General features: G+C 43.7%; 1 protein-coding gene across 1 annotated transcript in view; it reads right to left on the bottom strand.

Moving 5' to 3' along the window:
* Window positions 1-235: 235 nt before the first annotated feature.
* nphp4 (nephronophthisis 4) overlaps window positions 236-20,745 on the bottom strand; it is a 402,509-nt gene continuing 381,999 nt past the window's right edge. Inside the window, exons 24-28 of the mRNA XM_060851914.1 lie at window positions 16,519-16,604; window positions 13,113-13,284; window positions 10,234-10,413; window positions 8,130-8,273; window positions 236-2,628 (exon numbers count right to left, since the gene is read on the bottom strand). Of these exons, the coding sequence (XP_060707897.1) occupies window positions 2,488-2,628; window positions 8,130-8,273; window positions 10,234-10,413; window positions 13,113-13,284; window positions 16,519-16,604 (723 nt within the window). The 3' untranslated portion in view covers window positions 236-2,487. The remainder of the gene's footprint in view (window positions 2,629-8,129; window positions 8,274-10,233; window positions 10,414-13,112; window positions 13,285-16,518; window positions 16,605-20,745) is intronic.

The raw sequence follows: 20,745 nt of genomic DNA, 5'->3' as shown, positions 1-20,745 counted from the left end.
TCTTGGATTCAGCACAAGCCCAGGTCCCAGCTGTGAAAGGCTCAGTGTCAGCCCCTGCAGAGTGCTCCATTTTAGTTAACTTTAATTTCCACCTTTTCAAATGAAGACAGACAGACTTTGAGAAACAAAACTGATTTTATTTTTGAAAAGGTTACACAGAGTTCCATAAAGCATTGTAACAAATATAAAATAAATAATGTATACAAGTAATACTGAAAAACTGTACACACCCAGTTTATAGTGAATCAGCATCTTCTCTATTTAAAAATATATTTTGCACTATTTATTCATTACAAAAAGGACCAACTTATCCAAACAGTAAATACACCAGGTTTCTGGCAGCTATGTGTTACTACTACAGCCTAGAAAATGCAGACAGGCCAAAGGTTAAAAATAAATGCTCAGGGACTCGATTGTATTTCTCAGTACAAAATAAAATGTCATTAACATTGTGTCTCTATGTGGATTTGAAATGATATTTGATGAACTGACTGCAAGTTTGGATAATGCCTGTAGGTGTGCATACCGACTGTTGGTGCAGACAAGTCCTGTTGGTCTGGATGTCACCTGTCCCCAGCCAAGCAGAGGACAGGCCTCATACATCAGGTCAATGGCCACACATGATGCTCCATTTGAGAATTCCAGACCTCTCAGCTACTGTTTTATCAGCAGAAATCTGGACTGGTCCAGGTCCGCTTTCTACAGTCTGAAATAAGCTTCTTTTTTCTCTAACAACACTGGCTAAAGTTGCAACCATCAAATAGCTGCTCTTACCATGTCTTTTCTGTACTATTGCTCTCAAGAGGTCAAACGAGATAAACTTAAGATTAACACACTGACTGCTGATTTCTGTGATGTCAGAATGCAGACGGACCATCAAAATATAACATCAACTCGTACATTACTTTGATGTTAGGGAGTAAGGTCAACTTGTAATTAAATGAAAAATGTCAACCACAGAGATCAGAGCGCCAGCAGGAGAGCTGCATGTTTTTGTTTTGGGAAGGTGGAGGGTACTAGCCAAAGCTACAGGGCAGATTTACCATTGAGTTGCCTGGGCTAGAGAGTTTTATTTATGAAGAGAGATTGGACAGACTTTAGTGCAGAAGAGGCTGAAGATGGACATAATTGAGATGTATAAAATTACATGGGGGAGCAAAGATAGAGTAGACAGGAAGGAACTCTCCCTCCCCCAGCCCCTCAGTGGAGGGATTAATGACTGGGGCTTAGATTAAAGACAAAGGGCAAGAGGTTCAGAGTGGATGTTAGGATTTATTTTCCCAGGCAGAGATTGATGGGAATCTGGAACTTACTGCCTGTAAGGGTGATAGACGCAGAAACCCTCATAACATTTAAGAACTATTTAGATGTGCTCCTGCAATGCCAATGCACACAAGACTATGGGTCAAAAGCTGGGAAATGGGATTGGAATACTAGGTGCTTGTTTGTGACCAGTACATATTTGATGCTCTGAATGGCATTTTTCTGTGCTGTACAGCTCTAGGACTCTACAGTGAATAGTTATTATTAAGGGTCATGTTCAAATAAATCATTGATAAACGATGATAGTTTGCATTTACCACCTAAACATAATAAAATGGGCTGAGATGTTACATGTTCCAGAGCAAGAAACAAACAATAATTTGAAAAGTTAAGCAACACCATGTTTCTGAAGCGGAGTTTTAAAATAAAAACTGAAGGTGTGGATCATGGGATGGAACATCAGAACTGCATTGATACAGGAGCTGGCTCCACTATCAAACATCACAATGAACAATACACGGAGTCTCAGCTGAAAGGCACTGGGTGAGGTGAGGCCAGGGAGGGATTATAAACGAGGCTGATGATTTCAAGGATTTTGTGCTAGTAACTGAGAGGCATTGGAGGCGAATGCGGCCTGCTGATGAGAGGACCTGGAACAAGACAGGAGATGATGGATACATTTGTGGGTTAATTGGAGTAATTTGAAGGTGGGGCTTGGGGCCAACAGGAGAATCTCGAAGTAATAAAAATGTTGATAATGTACTTAATGCTAGTAGAATGAAGTGGGTGGGAGATTGCCAGTGAGATGAAAGGAATAGCAAACATTTTTAGAGAAGGATAAGGCTTGGAGTTCCTAGACTATCAATCACTAAGATCGCTAAAGGGTTGCAATATTTTAAGATTATGGGAGAGAGATATTTTAGAAACTAAGTTGTGAAAACAGTGCGGGATATAAAACGTATCAGCGTATTCAAACCAATGCAAAGCACTAGGCAGGGAACCAGTAGTCACAAGTATGACGGTTTAAAGGAGAACTTTCACTTTTTGCTGAGCAACAGTTGTGTCTTATTGCAGAGCTGTTTTATCATCACTCCGGCATACACACATCAGCTTCTGCATGGACCTCTCTTACAGCAAGCTTGTCGTTGAGTTATGGGATCCATGTCTCTTTCAAAATGCACTCACTTCAAAGATGCCGGTTTACCAGGCATCCAAGTAGACATTTTACTGATAAGTAACTTTCACACAATAAGTTGCTTCATTTTTCTCAGCCTGGTCATTAATTAAAATCAAGATTTCCTCCACACCGGGATTCTGGCCTGGTGCAAACCGCAGACCGATATGGTAAGTCTCACCACCATCAAGCTGAAAAACAATGCAAAGTTCATGAAAAACAATGACAGTTCTCTACTCAGGAACATGACAATTAATGTTCATGAAAAGGACTAAGGATGGTCCTTTTGCACTTAAATACATGTAAAAATTAATTGGCATAATTTCTTCTCTTGTCGACCAGGTCAGTGCAAATCTGGAAAAAAAGGCGAAAATGCCACTTTCCTCCGACCCTCAACAGATCTTCCACCAAAATGACAGCAGGAAATTGGGAAGTGGGAAAGAAATGCTATCTTAATGCATTCAGTGCTCAAAGTAAACAATGATATGCCTCAGTAATGAAACCCATTTCACCTCAGTCCTCAGCTTTAGAGGGGCAATGGTCTTGTGGCGATTTTGCTAGACTATTAATCCAGAAACTCAGCTAACGTTCTGGGGACCCGGGTTGAAACCCCGCCATGGAAGATGGTGGAATTTGAATTCAGTAAAAAGACTCTGGAATTAAGGGTCTAATGATGGCCATGAATCCATTGTCAATTGTTGGAAAAACCCATCAGGTTTACTAATGTCTTTTAGGGAAGGAAATCTGTCACCTTGACCTGGTCTGGTTTATAACATGACTCCAGACCCACTGCAGTGTGGCTGACTCTCCCCTGGGCAATTAGGAAGGGGCAATAAATGCTAGCCGAGTCAGAGACATCCACATTCCGTGAGTAAATAAAGAAAAGACTGTTGTGACACACAGCACTCCCAGCTCATGCGTTAGTTCCATTAGATGCTGAAGCACATTGTCCCCGAATGCCTGATACCATTATTGGCTTGGGTCAAATTACATTAACCTTTTTCATCATTTGTCAGTCTCTGTGCTGCATTAATCAGTGAATGAATCATGGCCTGAATTTGCAGGGTCTTTGATTGTGAACCGTACTTTATTTACGAACTGTTTACCAATTCCCTAACTAATTCTGATCATAACTTAAGGATTTACATACACACTGAATTAGGACTAAGAGTAGTCTATTTGACCCTTTGAGACTACTATATCGTTTGATAAGAATATGATTGACCTCATTGTGGCCTTAACTCCATTTTCTTGCCTATTGTAACACGCTTCGACTCCCTTAGTAATAAAGAATCTGACTTATTTTAAAAATATTCAATGACCTTGCTTTCATCACGCTTTCAGGAAGAGAGTTCCACAGACTAATAAGGAGATTTTTTTTCTAAGCTGTTTCCATCTTTTTTGGGGCACCCCTTATTTTTAAACTGTGCCATTATATTCTAATCTGTCCGACAAGAGAAAGCATCCTCTCAGCAGCCACCCTGTCAAACCCCATCAGGATCTTAGATGTTTCAATTGGATCACCTCAAGTTCTTCTAAACTCCAATGGACAGAGACACAGCCTGACCAACCCGTACTCAAAAGATTACGTGGAAATCCTACTTACCAATTCCCGGTGCCCCCTTTGACACTCATCAGTAATTCAAATAAACCCACGAAACAAACAAAAAAAGAAGTTGGCTGGAGAAACTCAGCAGATCTGGCAGCATCTGTGGGACGAAAGCAGAGTTAACACTTCGAGTCCAGTGAGTCTTCTTCAGAATGTTCTGAATGACCCTGCTTCATCAGTTCCATTGAAGGGTCACTGGACTCAAACACTAACTCTGCTCTCTCTCCCCATGGGTGCTGCTGGACCTGCCAAGTTTCACCAGCAATCTCTGATTTTGTTTCAGACTGCCAGCATTCCGCAGTTCTTTGTTTTGCTTTAGAAACAAAGTGGTGAATCACCCTTTAAAGGTGCACAAACAAACTAGTATGAACATAGAGAGTGGAGCTGCAGTAAGCCATTCGGTACCTCTGGCCCATTCTGCCATTCAGTAAGATCACGACTGATCCTTTTGCATGAACACCATTTTATCCCCATATTTTTTGATGGCTTTGATATCTGGAAATCTATCAATCTGGTTCATGAAGGTAACCAATTATTCAGCTTCAACAGCACTCTGGGTAGAGTGTTCCTCTGAATGAAGAAATTCCTGCTCACCTCAGCACTAACCGATCTACATTGTATTCTGAGTCAGTGGTTCTGGACCAACACTCACCCTCAGCTCAACCAAGGGAAAACCTCTCTCTGACGACTACCCTGCCCAGCCCTTTGAGAATTTTGTAAGATCATCTCTTATTCTTCCAAACTCTAAATAATACAGGCCCACACTCCACAAGCTCTCCTGATTGGACGGCCAGCCCAGGAATTAGACTAGCAATTATTTTTTGCAGTCCCTCAATGGCAAGTAATCACTTTCTTTAGGTAAGGACGACAAACACAGTTGGCCATCCTCCTGGTGCAGTCTCACCAGGGCTCTACATCATTACAGCACAATGTCACTTACATCTTTATTGAGAATGGGTGAGATTTAGTGTTCACTGAGGAGAGGAACATGATGAATGTTGAGATTAGAGATAGAAGTTTGATTACTCTGGATCACGTTGAAATAAGTAGGGAAGATGTGTTGGGTCAGCTAGAGGTTATTAAGGTGGACAAATCCCCAGGAGCGGATGGGATCTGTCCCAGGTTGCTGAGGGAGGCAAGAGGGGAAGTAGCTGGGGCCCTGATAGATATTTTTGTGGCATCCTTAAATACAGGTGAGGTGCCGGAGGACTGGGGGGTTGCTCATGTTGTTCTCCTGTACAAGAAGGGTAGTAGGGATACTCTGGGTAACTACAGACCAGTGAGCCTGACGACAGTGGTGGGAAAGTTGCTGGAGAAGGTACTGAGGGATAGGATCTATTTATATTTAGAAAAGAATGGGCTTATCACTGATAGGCAACATGGTTTTGTGCGGGGGAGATTGTGCCTTACCAACTTAATGGAGTTCTTCAAGGAAGTGACCAAGTTGATAGATGAAGGAAGGGCTGTTGATGACATATACATGGACTTTAGTAAGGCATTTGATAAGGTTCCCCATGGTAGACTAATGGAGAAAGTGAAGTCATATGGTGTGCAGGGTGTTCTAGCTAGGTGGATAAAGAACTGGTTGAGTAACAGGAGACAGAGAATAGTTGAAGGGAGTTTCTCGAAATGGAGAAAGGTGACCAGTGGTGTTCCACAGGGATCAGTGCTGGGGCCACTGGTGTTTGTGATATACATCAACGATCTGGAAGAGGGCAGTGTTGGTATGATCAGCAAGTTTGCAGATGACACGAAGATTGGTGGAGGAGCAGAAAGCATAAGGGACTGTCAGAGAATACAGGAGGATATAGATAGACTGGAGAGTTGGGCTGAAAAGTGGCAGATGGTTTTCAATCCAGACAAATGTGAGGTGATGCATTTAGGCAAGTCTAATTCTAGAGCGAATTATATAATAAACAGAAGAGCCTACTTATGTCAACGTGATCCAGGCTAATCAAACTTCTCTTTCTAATCTCAACATTCATCATGTTCCTCTCAGTGAACACTAATGCAAAGTAATCATTCAGAATAATGAGAGGTCACGCTTTCAAGGTGAGAGGTGGAAAGTTTAAGGGGGGGATACACGTGGCAAGTACTTCACACAGAGGGTGGTGGGCGTCTGGAACACATTGCCAGCAGAGGTGGTAGAGGCAGGCACGGTAGATTCATTTAAGATGCGCCTGGACAGATGCATGAGTAGGTGGGGAGCAGAGGGATACAGATGCTTAGGAATTGGGAGACAGGTTTAGACAGTAGATTTGGATCGGCTCAGGCTTGGAGGGCTGTAAATTTTCTTTGTTCTTTATTCCTCAGACAAACTCCTTTTTTTAAAATCTGCCTAAACTACTGGATCAATAAATACTCTTTGCCTCTTTATCCTCAACCATAACAAGACAATAATATAACATTAATATCCAGAGCAAATATATTGTATCCCTGTATAACTCTCTCAGGAGCAAACAAGAGGATATCTGTCCAAAAATTAATTCATAACACACTCATATTCCCAGTGGTTTAAACAACCCTAAACCTTTTCTCTTACAGCCTTGTCTCGAAGATTATTCTAAATATTAACTCAAATAAAGAAGTCCTAATTAACATCTGTGCCAAAGTTATTTCTCATCAACTTAAAATGTGCAACTCCTGGTCAGTCTAATCTATCTGAAAGTATTAATTTGGGTCTACATCACTTATAAAAAGAAGGAAATGATGCCATGCTTCCTTTATCACAAACAACAGTGAGGTTTGAAAGTGTTACCCTAGCTGAACATACTTTGTAGAGTGAAAGAGAAGCCACAGAGAGAGAGAGAGAGAGAGAGACAGAGGGAAACAGAGAGAGAGAGAGAGAGAGAGAGAGAGACAGACAGACAGACAGAGACAGAGAGAGAGAGAGAGAAAGAGAGAGAGAGAGAGAAAGAAAGAGAGAAAGAAGGAGAAGAGAGAAAGAGAGCAAGCGCGCACTCAAGTGGCTGATCTGTTTTCAGCAAGATTGAGGAATGAATATTGATTAGAACATAGAAAATCTGCCTCTCTTCATCTATTGCAGTTTTCTAAATGCTATCTTGAGATCTTTAAAATCCACTTGGAACAGGCAGATGGTGTTTTAGTGCCTCATTTTTCCTCACTATAATGAACTTTCAACCAAATTCTATGCTTCAGTGTGTGAGGACACATTTGAAGCCATAACCTTAGAGGCAGGAGGTGACTGACTCTAGCTGACAATTACCCTCTGTCCAGAATAGCTGAATCTGAGAACTTGGACAGAAACTAAATTTAAAGGTAATCCTTAGTGAGTGACAGGTCAATCAACAGAACAGGATCTGAAAGGAGAGGGTGGAAGCAATTGGGACTGACTCATTCAAATGCAAATTAGATACATTTATTTCAGAAAATAATAGCTTGAAATGCAGTTTATGACTAATTTGAAACATGTCATATAGTAAATACAATGTGGGAGGAAAACAAGTGGGAGGATTGGACCTTGGTCCCTCATGTTCTCTATCTGAGGGGTTTGGTAATATTTGGTAATATTTCATCTGCAAATATTCAGAGGACAGGAGGAGGAGAGTGTGGATTTTCTTTATTGCCTTGCAATTCATTTCATACATTGCAAATCAATTAAATTTCATATTTAATCTATCCTGATGACATCTCCACCCTCAATTCTCCCTACAGGCCTTAGCATTCACAATTCTCTAACTTGTTCTGAGGATAGGCCAGTGATTCCAAATTTTAATTCTATTTCACTCTCCACATATCCTGCTAGAACTGCAGAGTATTTCCAGGGTGTTCAGTCTCAATTTAACATTCTCTAACCTTCCGTCACAGCTCATTCCCTCGAGCTTACAGAATCCAGTAAGTGGCTGATAATCAGAACTGAGTGCTGTATTCCAGATGCACTATGATCTAGGCATTACAAGGTCACAACTTTGGGCACGTTGCTTTCAAAATGCAGACAAAGTCTAAGTCATGAGGGAAAAGTTCCCGGTGTTACTTCAAATTTTTGTTTTCCTCAAAGAATTGTTTTTCAACATTTGGTGAAAACCTGATATTATTTTAAATTGAGTTATGCACAGCGCTCACCTCGAAAGAGTCTTCTTTGTACTGTAGTAAATCCGGCCGGTTGGTCCTCAGGAAGAACATCCGTGTGTTCGGGTAGGGATTGGTGTAGCTGATGCGCTTGTTGCTACCTCTCCCTTCCCCAATGGGAATAGAGATCTCAAAAGCCTTTGAACAAAGACAACAGCATGAATACAAATTGAAAAGTGAAGCCAAGAAAACTGGTATGTCGATCCTACTACTTAACCCCAATGTTTGTCCAATTTCCCACATCAAAAGTATTCAACTTGAGAACTGCTGCAAAGAAAAATATGTTACTGAAGCTTTACGCGTGGTTTGTTGGGATAAATACAAGAACGCAAAATTTTAAACAATGACAATGTATACTACAAGGCATCTGAACCAATGAGAGTCAACGTACCAGCACTCTTCAACAGCATAAATTGTTGTGATTGTTTAAAAGTTTTAAATCAAAAATTGTATTAAACTTTTGATTACAGGCCAATCAGAATCAACTTGCCAACCAATTAGCAAACTCTTTTTTTCCCCATAGTAAAAATGGCTGTGATTGTTTTTGTATTCTTACATATGGCCTGATGCAAGATGAGACAGTTAGACAACATCTCTCTCTTCTCAGCAGTAATGAGGTCTTTCTACACAGTTGTCCATCCATCAACATGAGGCTCATTACTTGGCCTTCTCTCTCATATCGTTGACGTAGCTCCATTTAGCCCTCATTAAAGAGTTCAGAGATAAATATATCAATTATCGGAGCCCTGTCGCTGCTTCAGCCTCAGATCAACATATGTAGCACAAAATCAAATTGAACCTCACACTTCGCTGGTTTATACAGCTCAGTTCCAAATAAATCCATGCACTTAACAACTGAAGAATTGAGGCAATCCAAGAAGCTCAAGATCAATGGGCAAGAAAACTGAAAGGCTAGAGATCGTTGCTGGCAATTGTGCAATGCGAATGGAGGTGCTCCTAATGCCTTGTCTAATCGACCTGCTCAATGATCAACAAAAAAAACAGCAAAAAATGCAGGTGCTGCAAATCAGAACCAAAATCAGAAACTGCTGGAAAAATCTCAGCATCTATGCAAAACTGTTTTCTCTCCACAGATGCTGATAGACCCGCTGAAGTTTTCCAGCAATTTCTATGCTCATGATCAACTCCACCAAAGTCAATGAGGAATATTGGGCAGGATGTATAACAGACATCTTGTACCACAGCATGCCTTCCTGTCCAAAATTATTTCCTCCCTTTTTTTGCCTCAATGTAGGATGTTTCTCTTGAAAAACAACATAACTTACCTCCAGATTTATCAGAGCGTTTGAGCAGCAGCCACTCTGAGCAGTTGATCACAGTGAATTCTGGTGTGAAACTCCACTGTAGTGACTCAAAGGTCAATGCAACTCACGGTAACAGCAATGTTCATGGGATGATGCCTTAGTGATATCTAATGGTTCTTACTTTACGAGCAAAAACACTCTCTCTAAACCTTACTGAGTTTATGACCACATTATTTATCTTCACTGAAAACAAGTGTTTCATTAACACAGGCAGCAGAATCCTTTCATTGACATGGCATCAGGCTATATTGAGCATGAGCTGGGGGACTGCAGAAGGCAGCTCATCACCACCATCTTAAGAGCAACTAGGGACGAGCAATAAATGCTGGCCCAGCCGATAACACTCATAATACAAATTAAAATAAAGACTACTGAAGCTTCAGCTTTCGCTTCCATGTTAATATTTCACATCTTCTTAGTGTTCAGTGAATGAACAGCACAGACTGAGCTGATGAGGTACTGGGGTCGAAGGTGATATCAGAACGAGGAGGGGTCAGGTTGAAGGAAATATTGTAGTTAAGGAGTTATCGGGCCTATGGAAATGCTGAGGCTAAAGGGGACAGAAGCAGGTGAGGTCAATCTTGGATGCAACTGAGTCACTGAGCAGCCCTTGCTTGGCACTGAAAGGACACAGAAATAAGAGCTAAAGGCAAAACTAATGGGCAGGAAGGGTTGTGCCCATGTATATGAAAGGATTCATTAAGATACTGAAATGAGTAAATAATCTTATATTGATCCATTTCTCTTTAATAAAGATGCAATAGTCTCATTACCTTACAGATGGTGGGCTGCATACAACTTAAGCAGATTAGCCAAGAGGCTACCAGCTGGCGAAAATCGACATCCACCACATTCAGGTGGAGACAGCGATCTCCTTCTTTCTGAGGACGTACACTGATGTGCAGGTCCTTCACTGTGTGTGGTGGAAGTAAGAAGACATCTGAGGGTGTAGTCTACAGAGCCAATGAAAACATAAAATTATATTCCTAAACATCGATCGATAAAAATTTTCACAAAGACAAAGCAGACTGACAACACGGGTCTCTGAAATTTTTCCTGGGCTCTACTGTGGATGTCATTCTGAATGGTACAACCTCCTTCCATGTAACTAACCCCATCCAGCTCAGTTTTTTTATGATCAGACAGCATGGAAACAGACCTTCCGATTCAACCAGTCCATGTGGAATATAATCCCAAACTAAACTCGTCCCACCTGCCTGCTCCCGGCCCATATCCCTCCAAACCTTTCCCATTCATGGATTTATCCAAATGCTTTTTAAATGTTGTAGCTGCACCCACACCCACCACTCCCTCAGGAAGTTCATTCCACATGTGAATCACTCTGTAAAACATTTACCCCTCATGTATTTTTCAAAATCTCTCTGCTCCCACCTTAAAAATGTGCCCTCAAGTCTTGAAATCCGCCATCCGAGGGAAAAGACATCTACCATTAAGCCTATCTGTACCTCTCGTTATTTCATACAGGAATGCCTCTGCCAAGTCTCACCCTGGCCTCGCTCCAACCCCACAATCTGCAGCTGGGGTCAGATGTTTCATTCTGTCCAGCTCAAAGGGATAACTTATAATCATCTCACCCAATTCACTCAGCTTAGCTCTCAATCAAAACAGGAAGCTTTTTGAATTATAGTTGCGATTTGCACATTGGACAGGGAACTTTTAGACAGAAATGTATTCAGAGGTCAGCTCACTGAGTAACTTCAGTTCACAACTTATCCTGATCCCTCACCGGATTCCCAACTCACCCCAATCCCCGACCGGATCCCTAGCTCACTCCAATCCCCGACCGATCCCCAACTCACTCCAATCCCCAACCCGATCCCCAGCTCACCGCAATCCCCAACCCGATCCCCAGCTCACCGCAATCCCCAACCCGATCCCCAGCTCACCGCAACCCCCAACCCGATCCCCAGCTCACCGCAATCCCCAACCCGATCCCCAGCTCACCGCAATCACCAACACGATCACAAGCTCATCGCAATCCCCGACCCGATCCCCAGCTCACTGCAATCACCAACACGATCACAAGCTCACCGCAATCCCCGACCCGATCCCCAGCTCACCGCAATCCCCGACCCGATCCCCAGCTCACCGCAATACCCGACCCGATCCCCAGATCACCGCAATCTCCAACACGATCCCCAGCTCACCGCAATCCCCAACACGATCCCCAGCTCACCACAATCCCCAACCCGATCCCTAGCTCACCGCAATCCCCGACCCGATCCCCAGATCACCGCAATCTCCAACACGATCCCCAGCTCACCGCAATCCCCAACACGATCCCCAGCTCACCGCAATCCCCAACCCGATCCCCAGCTCACCGCAATCCCCAACACGATCCCCAGCTCACCACAATCCCCAACCCGATCCCTAGCTCACCGCAATCCCCGACCCGATCCCCAGATCACCACAATCTCCAACACGATTACAAGCTCATCGCAATCCCCAACCCGATCCCCAGCTCACCGCAATCCCCAACCCGATCCCCAGCTCACCGCAATCCCCGACCCGATCCCCAGCTCACCGCAATCCCCGACCCGATCCCCAGCTCACCGCAATCCCCAACCCGATCCCCAGCTCACCGCAATCCGCAACCCAATCCCCAGCTCACCGCAATCCCCAACCCGATCACTAGCTCACCGCAATCCCCGACCCGATCCCAGCTCGCCGCAATCCCCAACCCGATCCCCAGCTCACCGCAATCCCCAACACGATTCCCAGCAGACCGCAATCCCCAACCCGATCCCCAGCTCACCGCAATCCCCAACCCGATCCCCAGCTCACCGCAATCCCCAGCCCATTTCCCAGCTCACCGCAATCCCCAACCCGATCCCCAGCTCACCGCAATCCCCAACCCGATCCCCAGCTCACCACAATCCCCAACCCGATCCCCAGCGCACCACAACTCCAACCCGATCCCCAACGCACCACAACCCCCAGCTCACCACAATCTTCAACCCGATCCCCAGCTCACCACAATCCCCGACCCGATCCCAGCTCACCGCAATCCCCGACCCGATCCCCAGCTCACCGCAATCCCCGACCCGATCCCAGCTCACCGCAATCCCCGACCCGATCCCCAGCTCACCACAATCCCCGACCCGATCCCAGCTCACCGCAATCCCCGACCCGATCCCCAGCTCACCACATTTCCCAGCTCAGCACAACCTCCAACCCGATTCCCAGCTCACCACAATCCCCAACCCGATCCCCAGCTCACCGCAATCCCCGACCCGATCCCCAGCTCACCACAACTCCCAGCTCAGAACAACCTCCAACCCGATTCCCAGCTCACCGCAATCCCCGACCCGATCCCCAGCTCACCGCAATCCCCGACCCGATCCCCAGCTCACCGCAATCCGCAACCCGAACCGCTGCTCACCGCAATCCCCAACCCGATCCCCAGCTCACCGCAATGCCCAAACCGATCCCCAGCTCACCACAACTCCAACCCAATCCCCAGCTCATCCTGATCCTCAGCTCACCTTGATATTCCATTTAGTAAGTAAGTTGCCAGAAAGGGAGGTATTGCATAAACTTGGGAGCTAAGATCTTGTATCGCGAAAGATATGAAAAGGACAAAACAATATTTAAAATGGTGTAATCTCTCTGTCAATAAATGTGCAGTTACCTGCAACTCTTCAGGACTTGAGGTATAAGCAGCGACTTTCCGGACAGTTTGTGTCCCACGTAGAACCAGGGAGAGTTGAGTAAGTTCCCCAACCACACAGCTCACATCAATCTTTTGCATGGAGTGTATGTAGAACTGCCATATCTGGACGGGCACTGCCACCCAGGGGTCCCTGCAAAATGGAGCCAGAAATGTTTCTCCTCGCTTCTCTCTATTTGATCAAACTGCAGTAGTTCTATGCAAGATAAATGTGTATAATAGCTTGCTGCTAATTGATCCCCAGTTATAAAGATTCAAAGGGGCTAACCTTCAGAATGTTCCCTGGCAGTGCTTCCCAAACCATGTCCCGGTCATGATCCGATTTTGAGGGTTGAAATCTCTCTCTCTCTCTGAGAGTTTGCAGGGTTTGAGGAAGGGAGGGAGATTATGAGAATGTGGGGGAAGAGAGGCTGAGAGATCAGAGCCTTATTGGAATGGAACACAGCTGTATAACTTGGTCAGAGCTCCTGACCCCATCTTTTGGAAGACCCTACTCTCGAGTCTCCTGATGGCACATCAGATCTTGCCATCACTCACCGGTACTTGGGGAAACCACTCCAGAACTGCCTCCAGAAGAGAATAAAGTACAGCAGATAAACAGCATCTGAAGAGAATAGACCTTCGGGGCATTTTATCAAAATGCAACATGAAGAGTTTTTTGATCTTATTTCAAATTTCCAGAATAGATTTTTTTTTTCATTTTGCCCATGTGACAACATGATCCAAGTGGCTGAATGGTCTCCTTCTGTCATGGCTCCACTTTAGAAGAAAGAGATCGCTGGGGATTCTCTCAACAGCAGCCAGAGAAACTCATCATTCAAAGACTCAGCTTTCCAGACCTGCAGTGTGCAGCCAATTGGGCTTGTAATGTAATGTGTATTGTCATGTACACAGTCAGTGTCATACAACACAGAAACAGACCTTTCGGTCCAACGTCGAATCTAAATTAGGCTAGTCCCACTGGTCAGCACTTGGTTCATATCTCTCTAAACCCATCCAGATACCTTTAAAATGTTGTAACTTATCAGCCTCCACCACTTCCTCTGGCAGTTCATTCCATACACACACCACATTGTGTGTGAAAAGGTTTTCCCTCAGCTTCCTTTCAAATCTTTCCCCACTCACCTTGAACTAAGCACACTCATTTTGGATTCCCTACACTGGGAAAAAGACCTTGGCTATTCACCCTAATTATCCCCTTCATGATTTTATAAACCTCTATTATGTCACCCCTCAGCCACCGATTCTCCAGGGAAAACAGCCTTGCCCTACAGCTCAAATGCTCCAATCCTGGTAACATCCTTGTAAACCTTTTCTAAACCCTTTCGAGTTCCATAGCATTCTTCCAATAGGAGGGAGACCAGAATTGCACACAGTATTCCAAAACTGGCCTAACCAATGTCCTGTACAGCTGCAACATGACCTCCCAACTCCTACATACAATGCACTGACCAATAAAGGCAAGCATACCAAATGTCTCTTCACTATCATATCTACCTGCAAAACCTCTATCAAGGAATAATGAACCTGCATTCCAAGGTATCTTTGTTAAGCACCACTCTCCAGGACCTTACCATTAAGTGTATAAGTCCTTCCCTGATTTGCATTTCCAAAATGCAGCACCTCGCATTTATCTAAATTAAACTCCATCTGCCATTCATCAGACCATAGGCCCATACGATCAAGATCCAGTTGTAAGCTGAGGTAACCTTCTGTCCACTATAGCTCCAATTTTGATGTCAGCTGCAAACTTACTAACTATGCCTCCTATGTTCATATCCAAATCATTTCTCTAAATAACAAAAAGCAGTGGACGCAGTATTGATCCTAGTGGGACACCACTGGTCACAGGCCCCCAGTCTGAAAAGCAACTCTCTACCCCCACTCTCTCTCTTCTACCTTCAAGCTAGTCCTGTATCCAAATGGCAATTTCTCCTTGTATTCCATTTGATCTGACCTTGCTAATCAGTCTACCATGAGGAACCTAGTCGAACGCCTTACTGAAGTCCATACAGATCACATCCATACTCTGCATTCATCAATCCTTCTTGTTATTTCTTCAAGTTAGTGAGACATGATCTAATCAATCCTTGCCCTTCCAAATATGTGTAAATCCTGTCCCTCAGGATTCCCTCCAACAACTTATCCACCACCAATGTTAGGCTGACCGGTCTATAGTTCCCTGGCTTTTCCACATTAGTCAATCTCTAGTGTTCTAGTACTGCACCTGTGGCTATCGGTGACACAAACATCTCAGCACAGAACCAAGCAATCACTGTCCTAGCTTCACACAGAGTTCTAGGATACACCTATCCAGGTCTCAGGGATTCATCCATCTTTATGCATTTAAGACTACCAGCACTGCCTTCTCTGTAGCATGGACATTTTTCAAGAGGTCGCTATTTATTTCCTCGCGCTCTCTATCTTCCATATCCTTCCCCACAGTAAACACTGACGTAAAATACTCACTTAGCATCTCCCCAGCCTGCTACACTTCCATGCATAGACAGCCTTGCTGATCTTTGAGGAGTCCTATTCTCTCCATAGTTATCCTTTTGTCCTTAATGTATTTATAGAATCCCTTTAGATTCTCCTTCACCCTATTTGCCAAAGCTATCTCATGTCCCCTTTTTGCCCTCCTGATTTCCCTCTTAAGTGTACTCCTACTGCCTTTATATTATCCGAGGGATTCCCTCGATCTCTGCTGTGTATATTTCATGTAAGCTTCCACCTTTTTCTTGATCAAAACCTCAATTTCTCTCATCATCCAGCATCCCCAACTCCTACCAGTCTTGCCTTTCACCCTACATGACCAAACTTTCAATCAATTTTGAAAGCTCTTGCTGAATACTGTCAAAATCGGCCTTCCTCTAATTTAGAAATAACATTTAGATCCAGTCTATCCTTTTCCATCACTATTTTAAAACCAATATGGTCACTGACCCCAAAGTGCTCCCCCACCTGCCCTGCCTTATTTCCCAAGAGTAGGTCAAGTTTTGCTCCTTCTTTAGTGGGTACATCCACATACTGAATCAGAAAATTGTCTTGGACACACTTAAATTCCTCTCCATCCAAGCCCTTAGCACTATGACAGTCCCAGTCTATGTTTGGAAAGTTAAAAGCCTATACCATAACCACCCTATTGTTCTATCATATAACTGAGATCTCTTTATAAATTTGCTTCTCAATTTCCCACTGACTATTCTATGCGCATCTGGTTGAAAATTTCATTGTGTGTGCACAGATCTGTTATTCTGACAAATCCAAAGGATAGAAAGCAGCATATTGTAGACCCAGTGACTTCATGCAATGATTAGTTGGTACCTAATCACACATAATTCAAATCAATTTAATGTTAGTTTCTTACATGTAAACAATGACAAAGAACTTCTTGACCTCTGGACTGGGGCCACACGCCACTTTCAGGAAAACATCCTGAGGCTCATTTAGGGCCTGCAAAAGAAATAAAAAGGAGATAGTTAAAGGTTTGGCCCATCAAAGAATAAAATGTTCTCTGCTGATGCTAATAGCAATTCACCTGCAACTATTAAATCTTAGGTATTTCTCTCAGTTCATGACTTTGCAAACTCCCAAACATGCCACTAAGACATTCAGAAAGGCAAAGAAACCCAGCTCCACAAATGGAGATACCTTCTGCCATTTTGCCAGCCAGCACGATGGCTCGGTGGTTAGCTCTGCTGCCTCACAGCGCCAGGGACACGGGTTTGATTCCAGCTCTGGGTGACTGTCTTTGTGGAGTCTGTACGTTCTCTCCATGTCTAAGTGGGTTTCCTTCGCGTTCCCTGATTTCCTCATACAGTCCAAAGATAGAGTCATAGAGATGTACAGGGAGAAAGTGAGGTCTGCAGATGCTGGAGTATGAAGGGCTTATGCCCGAAATGTCGAATATTCCTGATGAAGGGCTTATGCCCGAAACGTAGAATTTCCTGTTCCTTGGATGCTGCATGACCTGCTGCGCTTTTCCAGCAACACATTTTCAGCTCATAGAGATGCACAGCATGGAAACAGACCCTTTGGTCCAATTCGTCCTTGGCAACCAGATATCCCAACCCAATCTAGTCCCACCTGCCAGCACCTGGCCCATATCCCTCCAAACCCTTCCTATTCATATACTCATCCAGATGTCTCTTAAATGTTGCAGTTGTACCAGCCTCCACCACCTCCTCTGGCAGCTCATTCCATACACTGTCTGAGTGAAAAAGTTGCCCTCTTTTATTTCTTTCCCCTCTCACCCTAAACCTATCCCCTCTAGTTCTGGATTTCCCAACCCCAGGAAAAAGACTTTGTCTATTTATCTTATCCATGCCCTTCATGATTTTATAAACCTTCATAAGGTCACTCCTCAGCCTCCGATGCTCCAGGGAAAACAGTCCTAGCCTATTCAACCTCTCCCTTATAGCTCAAACCCTCTAACCCTGGCAACATCCTTTTAAATCTTTTCTGAACCCTTTCAAGTTTCACAACATCTTTCCGATAGGAAGGAGACCAGAACTGCATGCAATATTCCTACAGTTACCTAACCAATGTCCTGTACAGCCGCAACATGACCTCCCAACTACTGTACTCGATACTCTGATCGATAAAGGAAAGCATACCAAATACCTTCTTCACTATCCTATCTACCTGCGACTCCACTTTCAAGGAGCTATGAACTGGCACTCCAAGATCTCTTTGTTCAGCAACACTCCCTAGGACCTTACCATGTGCAGATTAGGTGGATTAGTAAATCACCCTAGGATGTCTAGGCTAGTTGGATTAGCCATGAGAAATGCAGAGTTACAGAGATGGGTGGGATACTGTTTGGAGAGTTGATGCGGACTCAGTAGGCTGAATGCCCTGCTTCCACACTAAGGATTCAGTGATTTTCACATAACCAAGTGTTACAGCATTGATAAAGCTGCGTATCAAACAAGTAGCTCGACATCATTAGACGAATGTACACTGACTGAAGAACTCAAACCAGATCAAAAACATGGTATGTTTCTAAGCATGTTATCACTTCTCAACCAACATTTGTAGGAAACAGCGAAGTGGAGCTCAGAAAACATGTAGCCTGATCTGCCGTCTGGGTAAAACTTGATCTTCCTTTCCCTTTCCTTGCCTTGCCTTTCCTTGCCTTCTGACAAGAAAGAATAAGGGAATGCTATGCAAGAACGGAGCTAATGATTCCATAGTTGTAGATTCTCTCCTTCGCTCCATTTGACAAGAACGGCATTGAAATGAGAAACTCAAGATTTGTGGATGCCAGTTTGGGACCAGCATCCCACTATTTAGTGCTGCATCTTTTATCAGAGTTATTCCCTCCAGAGGACTAGAAGAAAGTGAGAACTGCAGACGCTGGAAATCAGGATAAAAAAACATGGCACTGGAAAAGCACAGCAGGTCAGATAGCATCCGAGGAGCAAGAGAGCTGATGTTTCGGTGATAAGTCCATCATCAGAAAGGGCTCATGCCCAAAACATCGACTCTCCTGCTCCTTGGATGCTGCCTGACCTGCTATGTTTTTCCAGTGCCACACTGTTCAACACTTATTCACTTCAGAGTGTCACCGTGACACAATGGGCTGAATGTAGGGATTCTGCTTTTTGAAAGGTTATGTCAGCAGCTCTGGATTAAATGTAATCTAGAGGCCCAGATTAATGCTTTGAGGACATGTGCACAAATCCCACGATGGAATTTAAACATATTCAATAAATTTGAAATAGAAAGCCAATTTTGTAAAAAGCCATGACAACCACCATTAATTCTTGTAAAAACCCATCTGGTTCAGAAAGGAAATCTGCCATCTTTACTCGATCTGTCCTACATGTAATTCCTGACCCTCAACAAGTGATAAATGTCCAACAGCCCCCTACTAGGGCCAAGCAACCCACTTAGCTCCAGGGAAACTGAGATGGATAACAAACGCTGGTCTTGTCTGCCCACATCCCATGAAAGAATAAAGTTTTTTTAAAAACTGATACTTTATAAGCAATATGATCAAAATCAAATCAGGAGTGGTAGGAGATCATTTAATCCATTCAACCTGTGTGAGCTAAAGCCTGTACTTTCAGAAACAGAAACGTCCTACTCTGACTTTCCTGTGGGTTAATCAGCTGAATATCTCTGTGTCCCTCAGTTCACTTCTCAACAAGTACTGCTCCACAATCATGTGCTCTTTCATGGAATGATATGAAATTTTATAAAAGGCCATTTGGCCCAGCTGGATCATGCCGGTCCTAATGCTCCACAGGAATCTGTTACTTTATATAGGTTATGTTGAAAGTTCACTTTTATTTCAATTAAAACACTGTTCGAACAGACCCAAAGAAGGGTCACTAGACCCGAAATGTATGAGCGGCACAGTGGTTAGCACTGCTGCCTCACAACGCCAGAGACCCGGGTTCAGTTCCCGCCTCAGGCGACTGACTGTGTGGAGTTTGCACATTCTCCCTGTGTCTGCGTGGGTTTCCTCCGGGTGCTCTGGTTTCCTCCCACAGTCCAAAGATGTGCAGGTTAGGTGAATTGGCCATGCTAAATTGCCCGTAGTGTTAGGTGCGGGGGTAAATGTGGAGGAATGGGTCTGGGTGGGTGCGCTTCGGCAGGTCGGTGTGGACTTGTTGGGCCGAAGGGCCCGTTTCCACACTGTAAGTAATCTAATCTAATCTAACTGCGCTTTCTCTCCACAGTCACTGCCAGACCTGCCGATTTTGTTCAGCAATTTCTGATTTTGCTTCTGATCATCCGCAGTCCTTTAGTTTCTTATTTGGCATATTTTAGAAGACAATAAATAGACTTTTGATTATTTTTGGCATCACTGACAGCTTGGAACAAAGAGAAATACAAATTGTCATATTTCTGCAGCTCTCATTAAGGTTCTGAGCAGTGAACCAATCACAGAGCTAAACATGCATCTTTAACAGTTAATCCACTCAGGTGGATAATTATCAGATCTTCTTCAAAGTGCCTAATCACCAGGGTTTGGCTCCACGGCAGCCTTCCCGGTGTTAATATTCTATCTTGCTTGGGATTACAATAGAATCACTGTTTGATTATCATACAAGAATTTAACTGAAATATTTGGAACTTTCATAATTTTTCACTAATTTATCACTAATAGGAATATATTCATCCCATTATCACAACAATCTAGCACATGATTTCTGTTTTCTCCGCTGACTATTGGACTGTATTCCCACTTTCAGTGAAAGAAAACTACATGTAAATGCCTCCAAGGCTTTGCACTTAGACCTAAGCCAGGGTCATTTTCCCATGCTGTGGTCTGAATTTTCATCTTTCACCCTGACTTAACCCATGTTGAGAGGACAAAACAGGAGATGGTGGAGCTGCATTTTAAAGTTAGGCCTCTTGATTCCCACCTGCTACTTTTGGTAAGTCAGGAAATATGGCAGCTTCAACTTAACCGTCACTAAACAGATGTCGGGTTCGTTATTTAAATGTTTATTGCAAATTTAAGTTTCCATGTTGTGGATATTTTTGTAGGGATGGATGAGTTCCTTGAAGCCTAGGGAAGCCACTTCAGGTAAAGCAGTTTGTGAGCTTTAGAAGCAGAAACTATTAATCCTGTACAAAT

This window comes from Hemiscyllium ocellatum, chromosome 37 (assembly GCF_020745735.1).
Source record: "Hemiscyllium ocellatum isolate sHemOce1 chromosome 37, sHemOce1.pat.X.cur, whole genome shotgun sequence".
NCBI lineage: Eukaryota > Metazoa > Chordata > Chondrichthyes > Orectolobiformes > Hemiscylliidae > Hemiscyllium > Hemiscyllium ocellatum.
This window is presented reverse-complemented; position numbering and strand designations above follow the sequence as displayed.